Source organism: Scleropages formosus, chromosome 24 (genome assembly GCF_900964775.1).
Source record: "Scleropages formosus chromosome 24, fSclFor1.1, whole genome shotgun sequence".
Lineage (NCBI taxonomy): Eukaryota > Metazoa > Chordata > Actinopteri > Osteoglossiformes > Osteoglossidae > Scleropages > Scleropages formosus.
This window is the reverse complement of record NC_041829.1, coordinates 12,111,120-12,122,727: the sequence shown is the minus strand read 5'-3', so window position 1 is coordinate 12,122,727 and position 11,608 is coordinate 12,111,120. Positions and strand designations below refer to the sequence as shown.

General features: G+C 41.3%; 1 protein-coding gene across 12 annotated transcripts in view; it reads left to right on the top strand.

The window, feature by feature from the left end:
* Positions 1 to 332: 332 nt before the first annotated feature.
* Positions 333 to 11,608, top strand: part of unc80 (unc-80 homolog (C. elegans)) — a 77,782-nt gene continuing 66,506 nt past the window's right edge. For all 12 annotated transcript variants that reach the window (XR_003797306.1, XM_029248746.1, XM_029248745.1 and 9 more), the window contains exons 1-9: positions 333 to 547; positions 1,100 to 1,148; positions 1,481 to 1,637; positions 3,774 to 4,069; positions 4,260 to 4,383; positions 5,749 to 5,813; positions 5,962 to 6,104; positions 8,408 to 8,669; positions 10,044 to 10,178. Coding sequence is in view for 11 of the 12 variants with exons in the window: in XM_029248746.1 (XP_029104579.1) it covers positions 456 to 547; positions 1,100 to 1,148; positions 1,481 to 1,637; positions 3,774 to 4,069; positions 4,260 to 4,383; positions 5,749 to 5,813; positions 5,962 to 6,104; positions 8,408 to 8,669; positions 10,044 to 10,178 (1,323 nt within the window). In the remaining variant the exon portion in view is untranslated. The remainder of the gene's footprint in view (positions 548 to 1,099; positions 1,149 to 1,480; positions 1,638 to 3,773; positions 4,070 to 4,259; positions 4,384 to 5,748; positions 5,814 to 5,961; positions 6,105 to 8,407; positions 8,670 to 10,043; positions 10,179 to 11,608) is intronic.

The following is an 11,608-nucleotide window of genomic DNA, read 5'->3' as shown; positions in this document are numbered from 1 at the left end:
GAGGTAAAGGTCCTTGAGAAAGAGTCCTGGGACCAACATTATTTTCCCAGTGTACCGCCGGTGTTCAAATACGACATAGTTTCATAGTGTGAACGCTACCTGTGCGTCCTTCTTCGCCCTAGGCTATTCATTGAATGATTCAAACCCAGAAAGTTGCGCGCCACAATATATTCATTTGTTATTTATTTTTCTTTACTTATTTTCATCGTACAGAAGAGCGAATCGTTAGCATCCGTCAGCGTCGTGAAAAGAGAGACTGCGCCTTTAAACTGCGCGTGTGGGTCGCAGCTCGTGCGCCGCCGCTGTTCGGGGAGGGTGGTGCTGATCGCGGGCGTCCGCTGCTGCTGTCGCCGCCGCCGTTGCCGCGCGCGCTCTGCGCAGCCATCTTACACCTGGGCGCGCACCCCGCGCACTGCAGCGAACGAGCGAGCGAGCGAACCCCGGCCGGCGCCGCGATGGTGAAGAGAAAGAGCCTGGAGGACGGGGAGCAGGAGAGCTGTCGCGGAATCCCGTTCCCGATACAGACTTTCCTGTGGAGGCAGACGAGGTGGGTAAGAGCGAGGACGGACGGCGCGTGTCACCCCCGCCTGAACGCATCGGCGAACTGTTGCCTTCGTGGTCAGATGATGATGATGGGCGACATGTTTAGTGACTGTTAGCCGGCGGGAGGATCGCTGTCTAACTAAGGGCCCGGAGTCCTCAACCTGTGTCAGCATGTATGTTACGTACAGTGTGCAGCGCTGAGGAGAGAGGTGCTGTTATGCAGCTACTCGTGTGATGAACATCGGTGCATATATGGTGGAAAGAAACAAACTAATTAATCACACGTCTTCAACTATGTCTCTCTTTCTCCTGCAATGCACGCACACGTTGTATTTTCTATGAGATGTACATTCATTGCTTTGGAGAAAGCTCTGCTACATGAATAAATGTAAATGTGCCTTTTACACTGTTTACATGTGTGCCTTTTTCACACTCTCAATCAGTTGCTTTTGTATGGATTGACCAAACGTGGTATATAGTTGCATTAATAAATAACATCAATAAAAATCTCCCTGTCAAGTGTAAAGGGACTAAGGCCCTGCTGTGTTGCTTGCAGCGCGTTTCTCCGGCCAAAGCTGGGCAAGCAGTATGAAGCCTCCTGCGTGGTAAGTTCTGTTCGTCGTTGCTGGAAATGCACTAAAAAGGTGACGGGACGGTGGGCCTCCCATTCTCCCGTCGTCCCTGAGGAAGCGGCTAATGGAACCCAACTGTCAACCATGACTAGTCTAAGCAGCTCTCCTCAGCTGCTCTTAGGATGCTGTTCGATGTTCTGTCTTAGTCCTTTGTACAGATGAAGATGGAGCGGCAACTAACAGGTAGTCTGCCAGTTGCTTATAGGGACTGGGTCAGGAGAATATTGTGTGCTCTTTTTTTTTTTTTTTTTTTTTTTTTTTTTTTTTTTTAAGTAATTTAAACACTCTGTCATGCTCTCCCACAGTCCTTTGAGAGAGTTCTGGTAGAGAACAAGCTCCATGGGCTCTCCCCATCGCTGTCAGAAGCCATCCAGAGTATTTCACGCTGGGAGCTGGTCCAGGCGGCGCTGCCCCATGTGCTCCACTGCACTGCCATCTTGCTCTCCAACAGGAACAAACTGGGTATGGCACCTCAACCCCCACCGAGCAAAATAAAAGGGACGTTAAAATATCGTCATGACAATTGCATGGCTTTTGGTGCATTTTAACATGCAGGATGCCTGACTCCTCAGCTTCTAAACTTCTCTATCATCAAAGTCTCTGGTAGTTTTCCAAGGTATGATTTTTTTTTTTTTTTTTTTTGAATTCCGTTTCTAGTATCAACAATTTTATTTTTCTTTGCAGAATGATAAAACACTACTAGTCTTAAAAGGGTCTGAAAAAAAGGACAAAGTCTTGCAGATAATCGAATGTGAGATGTAAAATCCTATGAACAGTGAGACAGGAGCAAAGCTGAGGAAAGTACTGAAGGGCCTGGTGAAGATACAGGAGAGGGAAGCTTCTGGCTTTGGCTAAGAAGGGAAGATTAAAAACTGGGGAGTACATGGTTTGCGAAGGCACCTGGAGGACTCTATGAGTAGTGAAAATGTTCCAGGGCTAAAGGTGCGGAATATTGAAAAGGGGTGGCTTCCAGCTGATGATTCTTCTCCTAGTCTGAAGGCATTGGTGGAGGTGCAGTATTGCTCAGCAGGAAATACCCATACCTGTATACGTGACGAACCGAGACGTAAAGCCCTATTAACAGTGAGACAGCATTTAGAACAGACATCAATCACTTTTGACAGTAAAAGGGCAAAGGGAGCTACACAGAGGAAATCATGTCAGCATTGACGTTATTTACATTTACATTCGTTCACTTTCCTCAAAAGTGAGAAACAGTTGAGGGTAAACAACAGTATTCTACAGCACACAAAGAGCTTTACACTCAGGCACACTTACTGAAACACACGTTGTTTGTCTGATATTGCCATGTTTGTAGCATGCATTACTGAAGGAAGCAGCTCATTGAATTGGGTCAGATATTAAATGTAGGCTTCTCTTTCATAACAAGTGTAACATTTTTTCCTGAAAATTTGCTCATCAAGGGAATCCTCATAAAACACATTTAATAAATACTGGAAAAATTGGTAATGCATTCCTGACTTACAGAAGATTCACCCTCTTGTTGTATCCTGCATCATGCCCCGTGCTTCAGGACAGGCTCTGCATGACTGCAACCTCATGCAGAACAATTTATTATCCAATCGTAGATTCTGTTTTTTTTTTATTGCTATGTAGAAAAATGTTTATTGCAAATTTCTTTGTTTTGGAGTTGTAACCCAAAAATCTTTGTTGTAAAGAGCTCTGAGAAGGTGCTATGAATGGGCCATTTAAAATGAATGTCATAATAATAATAGTAAAATCACTATGCTTGTAATGCATCTCTCCAGATATTTGGAAAGTATTGTCTGAGACAAAATATTAGTTTAAATCAGACCAGACAAAGTAATTCTTGACTTTGCCTTTAAATATAGTTTTTAAACTGGAGGCTTTTATTTGCCTTTTTGACCACTGCTCTGTGTTTTCACTTGAAATGTCTGTTCTCAAAAAGCATTTTTCATGTGTCAGTTAATAGCTCATTCATATTTTAGGGTACAAATTACATATGCTCATAAATTAGAGTTCGTGTTAGGGGACTAAGAGAGAAGTGGGTCCAAAAGAGATGGCTGACTTACTCTGTCTCTTCATGAATGAAATAGGTGAAATGAGTGATTTGTCCAGTTTGAAAAACAGATCTTGGCAGGTGGAGACATCACAATGAATGGATATCTTGGATCTCCTATCTTGGGTCTCAAAACCCTTCCAGTGGGTCTCCCATGTTGATTGAAACTGATGACTGCCTGCCATTGTGGATGAGACATGCCTATGTGACCCGGGGCATCCAGTTATTAGCATTCAGCTACAAGGTTATTGACAGCTGTAAATTGAGTGAAATGTCTTTTTTTTTAATCTAGAATGCCCAGGAGGGGTGGGCAGCCACTGGCACATGGACCCCTCAGTTTTATTTATTTATTTTTTTTCTCTTGCCTTTCATTTGGGAGTTTTTTGTTCCTTTCCTCTGTGGCCAGTAGGCTTACGTACATCTTTAATAGTTTAATATTTAGCTAACTACCTGTTTGTCTCATGCCTTTTTTCAGCACTCTGTGTCACTGTGTGAGAAGAAAGCTCTATAAAAATGAATTGAATTTCTGACTGTTGATCTTTACTGTCCATCCCCAGGCCACCAGGATAAGCTTGGTGTTGCAGAAACTAAGCTGTTACACACTCTCCACTGGATGCTGTTGGAGGCAGCACAAGAGTGCCACCAGGACCTTAGTTTGGGACATGGCTGGTTGGCTGGCAGTAGCAATGCCTTCCAGCAGCCTTATGGCAACCAAGGCTCTCCAGAAGCCAGGCCAGGCCACAGCAGCTCACTGGACGAGGATGAGCATGCCCGTGCCAAGCTCTTCCACAAGAACATGGCCACCGTAGAACTCTTTGTCTTTCTCTTTGCCCCACTCATCAACCGTATCAAGGTCTTGTCAATTTCTGTACAACAATAAGTAAAACTAAGATCCTTTACCACTTTTGATTTTTTTTTTTTTTTTTTGTAGCCATGAAAACTGAGTTGCATGTCCCCATTTTCCCATGTTACTCACTATTAATGAAGATATCACACTTGCTGCAAAGTACTTGAGGTCATACCTGTGCTCTGTTGTCCCACAGGAATCAGACTTGACCTTTAGACTGGCCAGCGGCCTGGTGATTTGGCAGGCCATGTGGGAGCATCGGCAGCCTGAGGTCCCGATCTTCTCTGCGCTCATCAAGCCTGCACGGAGCATTGTAACAGGTGGGCTGCCTGCAGGGTTTCCAGCAACAGTTCTGTCTCACTTTCTGTTAGTCATCTACAGCTATGTTGTTAAGGAAACCGGACTACATACATATCTTCTTCACATAGTCTGTAGATGGGCCATATCAAGGAGTTATAACCATCTGCAATCATCATATAACCATCTGCATCTGTGATTAACTAAAAATGCTTACCTTCACTGAATTAAACAAAAATCATTTATCAACTTGCATACCTACAAAACATTTTACAGCTTGTAGTGTGGTGGTTAGAGCTACTGCCATTGGCCCCAATGTCATGTTTCTCATGAGCCATCTCTCGGAACTCAAGTGCAGAGATCCTTTAAGTAGTTGTGTTAATGGGAGTCGGGAATTGAAACTGTTAGCAAGAGTACCGAGACAGGGCTTTGGAGAACTGACCTGGGGAACAACACTCAGGAGGCAGACGTGTGTCCGAGGTCTGAGGGGCTTGCCCAAGGTCGTGGTTTGGAGAGCGAGAGTCGTGATCGCAAGAGTTGTGGTTTTGATGTGGATTTTCTAGTCCAAATAGTTGTGGTCGTGATCTAGAAAGCAATGAGTAAGGCACAAAGCTGAGGACAAGTAAAGGCAAGACTTCTCAATGCGATTGCACGAGTACTGTAGGTAAGTCTGGTTCTTTTCAAGACTTTTAATGGGGTGCAGGTGTTTGTCAGGTATGTGGAATTAGCTCTGATGATCTTCCCCTGTGGTGTAATCTCCTTGAGGTCGTGATACCTAAATTCTTATCCCTTGATGAGAATTTCTGAATCATTCTGGGAAGAATTTAAAATATCAAATTTTTTTTTAGTTAAGGGCCTAAATTCATTTTTACTGGCTTTTTCTTTCATTTCTGTCACTTTTTAACCTTAAAAAGAAGAAACCTCTAGCATAAGTACATGGGCTTCCTGTGAAACAAATCCTTTAACATACCTTACGTCCACATAAATGCTTGCTTCAAATCACTCAAGTGTGTAAAATCATCATGTATCAAAGTACACATTCCCATCTAGAATGGGATAGTACAGCTTGTCTTCAACTTTCCTGCTTTTCACTGGGTTGCAGTTAAAACGCAGCCAAATATTATGAATATCTATTTGTAGGCTGTTGGCGGCACAGCTTCATTTTACCTTCAAACCCTCATGTGTGCTGCGTGTGCATGACATGTACATGCTGCATGTATTTTCTATATTTTCGTATCTGACAGTCCCATCTTTGAAGGGTCAAAAATAAAGATATACATTGAAATATGAAGTACAAAAGATTGGTGTCAACAGGAAGGATATGTCACACTGCTGTGTTTTTTTTTTTTTTTTTTTTTTTTTTTTTCTTCCCCCCCCTCTTCTCATAGCTAAGAGGAATTCTCCATCCAACAACCAGTGCAATCCACGAGTGCCCAGCAACCCTGGACCTATGGTAGGTTTTCACAGACTTCCTGTATGTCAAGTGACTGTTCTCAGTCTTCTCTGGGGAGGCTTGCCCAGCTAATCAGGGCTTCTGATTGCATGATATAGATATTCTCCCACAGTCATGGACTAATTCATCCGTTGTTTTGTCTTTGAAGGGTTTTCAGGTTGTATGTGAAACTGCTCAGTCAGATTCTTCTCCTGCCCTGGCTGGCAGGCAGAGTTGTCGTCGTGGCAACTCTGTGGAAGCAGGAGGCCCTTCCCAGCAGGTTCCCCTTGACGAAGGGGTCTTACGAAAGAAGTATGTGGATGCAGACACATACACCTGTACACTGATATATAAAGTATGGATTACATGGGACAAGGTTCTCACTGTGTCCGTCATATGTTTTATATTTTTCTTTTGTAGATACTTTTACACAAAATAATTAATTAGTTATTTCCAAAGGGCTATTTTACTGGCGTAATTTAAGGTAAATCCCTTGTTCAAAGGTACTACAGCAGGATAATGAAGTGAACCATGATGACATCGTTCCTAACTATTATACCACTTGCTGTATAGTTAGTTTTCTGTCTGTGTGCAAAATACAATCTATGAAATTCCAGCACTTAAAAAAAAAAAATGCTCAGATTGTTAACTTATTATTTGCAACTGGTTCTCTAGTTGGTTTATTATCGTGGTACGTGGTACTCATACTTTGAAAAGACTCAGACGTGACAGGGTAGGTTTCTGTTCCTGTGTATATCTGAAGACTATTTCAAGGTGAAGAACAAGGTGACTTGATCCTGAAATATTTGTTCTGAGGACAGAAGGACATTAGAGGACATTTTGAATTTGCGTTGGCAGTCGGCTTCCATTCCATTGAAATTTGTAGAACATGCACTTACCTCTCTTAATGTGGCACATGCTAGTATTACTGGGCGATAATTGAGTGGAAATAATGTGTTTTATGTCCATGTCTGCAGTCAGAGCTCCAGGCTAGGAAATATGCTTCATTGCCATAACATGTGGCATTGGTTATGACCAGTACTGCAATACATGAAATCATCTGAACTCAAAGTAACACAGTTGAACACAGTGGCTTGTGGAGAAATAACACAGATGACAATACACACAATTCTCAGTTTTCTCACATGCTTTGTTTTAGAAATTGTCATTGTGAGGTTTTCCTCAATTTTCGTCTTATTTTTGTAAAATCTTTTTAATACCGAGAAAAATTAGTGACTAAGGTGACAAGAATGTTCCCAAGAAGTATGTTGGTGATCAAGTTTGAGGTGGGGAGTGTGAAACAAAGAAACTGAACTGAAGAACGGCTTCATGGTATAATGCATTTCGAACTAAATGAAACAATGTGATATCGTTTAAACAGCTGACATAAAGGAGTCAATGGTACGTTGAAGTTATCTTCACTTTTCTCAAAGTCTTATTTACTGTAATATTTATTATGAATTTAATATCTTTTTAAACTGTGTTAAAATTTTTATTAGGATTGTCATTGAAATTGGTAAAGCTTTGGTTATGAATATGTTTTGGTTTTCAGTGCTCTGCCCAAATCCCATTTTTCCCTAAAAGACCTATTACTATTTTGCACAAGGTTTTACAAGAGCACTATCGTATATGCATTATATCTATTGTATTATAGCAGAAAGGATAGAGTTCCTCTGTGCTTCTTTCTGATGGAGGTTGTGTTGTATATGACAGTTGTGTGAGTAAGATTGTTTCCGCTGCTGCTGCGTCCTGAGTAATGCAGCCTACGCAGTGCCAACACCGCTGCCCATAGATGTACATCCGTCACTGTTGCAGGATCTTGCCGATGACGCTAATGCAGTCACCATGGCAACATGGCTGCAGCAGGCACTAAGAGCAGAGATTGGGCTGACCCTCTTGGGAGCACCTGTCATCATTATAAGCACAGACACATCTCTCAAATGTATCCAGGACCCTTCCTCTCATACAGATGTCTGCTGATACTGATTTCATCATTTTTTATGAATAATCATTACTGTTTGACTAGTACACTGGGCTTACTGCACCTGTCAGTGCTGCAGCCCCCCTTTTATATTCTGAACATGGTTTTACTGTGGGTTAGAGTGACCTTCATTTCTCAGGTTCTGATTGTGTTTTTATAGCAGTCTGACTTCATGAAGAGCCTGCATTGTTTTTTTTTCAAAACAGCAGCAATGCAGGGGTTTCATCCCCTGCTCACTTTGTTTGTTCTGTTACATCAGCACAGAGTGAGGTGATAAAGCACACACTCAAATTTACAGCACATACACATTTAACTGGAAGCCCTGAGACATGTCTCGGCCTGTGTAATCAGTAAGCAATGCAATCAAAAATCACATCTCATTTGCTTATCTCCAAATCTCTCTTTATTTTTATGGTAATTGGTAAATTTACCTTTAAAAAACAATCAGAAGTAGTTTGATATGAGTTGTGTTTATCATTTAGAAACATTATTCCACTCGTTAATTTTGTGGTATCGTATTACTTAAGTAATGATTAAGTTCAAAATGAGACTGTGGTACCAAGTATGAGCAATCATTGATAATCTTAAGGCCATGCCAGACCCTCAACAGTAAGACTTTACACTCCTTTTGTAGGTCTCCCACTGCCATTCCCATGGGGCAGCGCTCCCGTTATGCTACCTACTTTGATGTTGCCGTGATGCGCTGCCTATTGCAGCCCCACTGGACAGAGGAAGGCGTACACTGGGCACTCACCTTTTATCTACAGCGCCTTCGCCAAATCTTAGAAGAAAAGCCTGAGCGACCTACTGAGCCACTGTCGGTGCCTCTGCCTCGCCCTCGCAGCAGCTCTATGGTGGCAGCTGCACCCTCTCTGGTCAACACACACAAGACTCAGGTAAGGGAGGTATCAAGCTAACAAGATCTATCAGAATGTTTTGTTCTGCTCAATTAAGAAGGCAATTTTGATTTAATGTAACACATTCTTATGAACAAGTTGTTACAGAGCAATGTACACTACATAAAAAAACTGAAAAATGTTTACCTTTATATATACATGGCTCTGGCCACAAATATGCTTGTGACGTAGGCGAAGTTAGTGTAGAGGTCACCCATCAGAGCCTTTGTGGATGACTTGACCGTGATAATATCATCCGTTTCAGGATACATGTGGATTTTGCAGGTGCTATAACACCTTAGATGAGGAAGGATTTGGATAATTTTTAAGCCACAAAAGTCCACATATTTTCTCTGATGAGGAAGGGACAGCTTACTGGTAATTTATGCTTTACTGTAGGAAGTATATTCATTCAATCTACTTTAGAGAAGTTAGTGAAAAGATTAGGTGAACTGATGTCTGAGGGATACAGTGGTGATTCGGACAACTTACCACAGTTGTAGGGTCATCTATCAGGAGTGGACAAATCAAGATTTCCAGGTAAGTTTAAACCATAGGTATATCAGCATGGCATGCCATTAATTCTTTTGGCTTTTCTGGTTTATGAAGTGTCTAATTCTCAGTGGAGAACCCTGAGAGAAAGTTAGGGTGCTACCTCCACAGATGGCTTGATGTACCTCGAAACTTAATCAGCACTGCTTTGTATGCAGAGCAACAAGCTAAAGTTACCCTTTAGGAGTCTAGAGGAAGAATTAGGAAAATATAAGCAAGGGAAATACTGCAATGCAGGGATTTCAATAATCCTAGAATTGCCAAAGCAAGTTTTGATGTGAGGGGTTGAACAGAGCATGCTGGCTGCAGTTTGACAAGCAGAGTGCCAGCTTCAGTCAGCATGGTGGTGGATACAGTGACATCATGAAGAGCTGGTCTAGGCAGAGTTCCAGCACAGCGTTATGACAAGAACATAGTATTTTTTAGGTAAGTCTAACAGCTGGATCAGTACTGAGTGCCAGTTCAGGGCTTCGGGTGATGCGCGAGAATGGCAATTGATAGTTGACTTAGGTAGGTAGCTCCAGTTTCTAGCCATCATCACAGAAATACCTCTAAGACCTCTACTTGGACTTGGGCCGGGGTCTCATAAACCCTGGTCATGTGGGGAGTGTCTGAAGTTGAATGACCGAATACACCCATTAACCTCAGGCTACGTCACTGATGATGTGTCCAGTTGCATTGTAAGATTTACTTCCTGCATAAACTTTTGGTGGTGGTGTGAGAATGAGTATAGGTCCAGGGAGTGGGTTGAAAGCATTTCTTTAAGCTTGACGAACATGGAAGTGAAATCTTTGATTTTTGGTCATTGAAAAATTATCACAGGGCATGACCTTGAAGTGCAATGAGGAAGAGAAATCCTTGAGTGCTGAGACCTTTTCCAAGGTATCCATGACCAACCTAAGGAGGCAAGCAGTCCCTGATCTTGCTTCTGACCTAGGGATGAACATCTTCAAAAAGGTAATTGAAAAAGAGACTGTGTAGTTGACTTATACAGTGCTTTATCAACTGACCTGATGAGCTCTCCATACAGCTGGTTCACCTCTATCATCATATGGTGTTTGCTTTTTTCCAGTAGGAAAATACAACAGTGAGTAGGGTAAAGTACAGGAGTTTCAAACTCTACATTCAGTTTCTTTGGGTAGTATGATCAAATGGTTAATAATAAGGATTTAAAACCTAAGGTTGCCTCTCTTTCCCTTAAGCATGATGCTCACCATCAAATTTCACAGTACTCAGCTGTAGAAATAGTACCGTTGGTGCTCACCTGAATCAGTTCATCAAAATTCATTATTATTATTATTATTACACTGATACAGTTTATCATATACAAGAGAACATGATATAAAGAATAGATCTTTTTTTTTTCTAGTTTCACTTTGTTGGGGTCTTGTGACCATTCTGTATTTTAAAGAATCTTAAATGTTTTCTTCAAATTTGAAAGTGATGCATACTAATAGTAAAACAGTTGGAAAATAACTGTATGAATACATTTACCCATTATCTTTTAATTTATCTCGCCTGTGTTAATGTTTAGATTTTAAATAATTAACTTATTGTTCATGTTTTCATAGATCAATGACATGCTTCATTTCAATAAAATCTATGCGATTAAGTAACAGAAATTAGACCTACTTGGCAAACCCACTCAGTTTTTAAAGTTTTGTACAGGATAATGTTTGTTTATTTACATTGCAGCATAATGGGGCTTCACAGTTTCCGAATGGGGAGGCTCCACATCTTTTTTTAAATCTTATTTTGTTTTTGTGGATCTTGCATCCCTCCTCTTCAGACCTGTATTGAATAAGCATTCCACCATCCATTTTCAAAACTCTCCAGGTAATCATGACCTAGTGAGTCTAACCAAATTACATTGTCTGAAAATAGCAGCTTTGCAACATCTTATCCACTGGGGACAAGCTCCAGATGTACAGCACTGTGCTGCAGGCTAATGAAAATCCTCAAAAAAAGAGGCGCCACCCCCTGTCAAGTCAGAGTCAATATGGTGTGTGGAGATATGACCAAATTTGGCTTTTCTAGATCTTTCTCATCTATAATATAACATTCACATTTCTCTTATATTACTGTAGCAATAAATATAGTCTTAATATCTTTTCACACATTCTCCAGTTTTCCGTTTTGATGACAGCGGTGGTGGTGAGATTCACTGTTTTGTGCCATCACTGATGTGACAGTGGCTGCTATGATGATTGTTAATGTGGCGCTGATAACTGTCCTAATAACATAGGACAAATTTGTGCAACAGTTGTCTCTAGATTTAACATTAATGGCATACCTCATGATTTTCAGTTTTTTTTTTTTTTTTTTTTCCCTCCTCTTAAAATCTGGACCAGTAAGAATTTCTTTTTTTTTTTTTTTGCCTGGCAGTA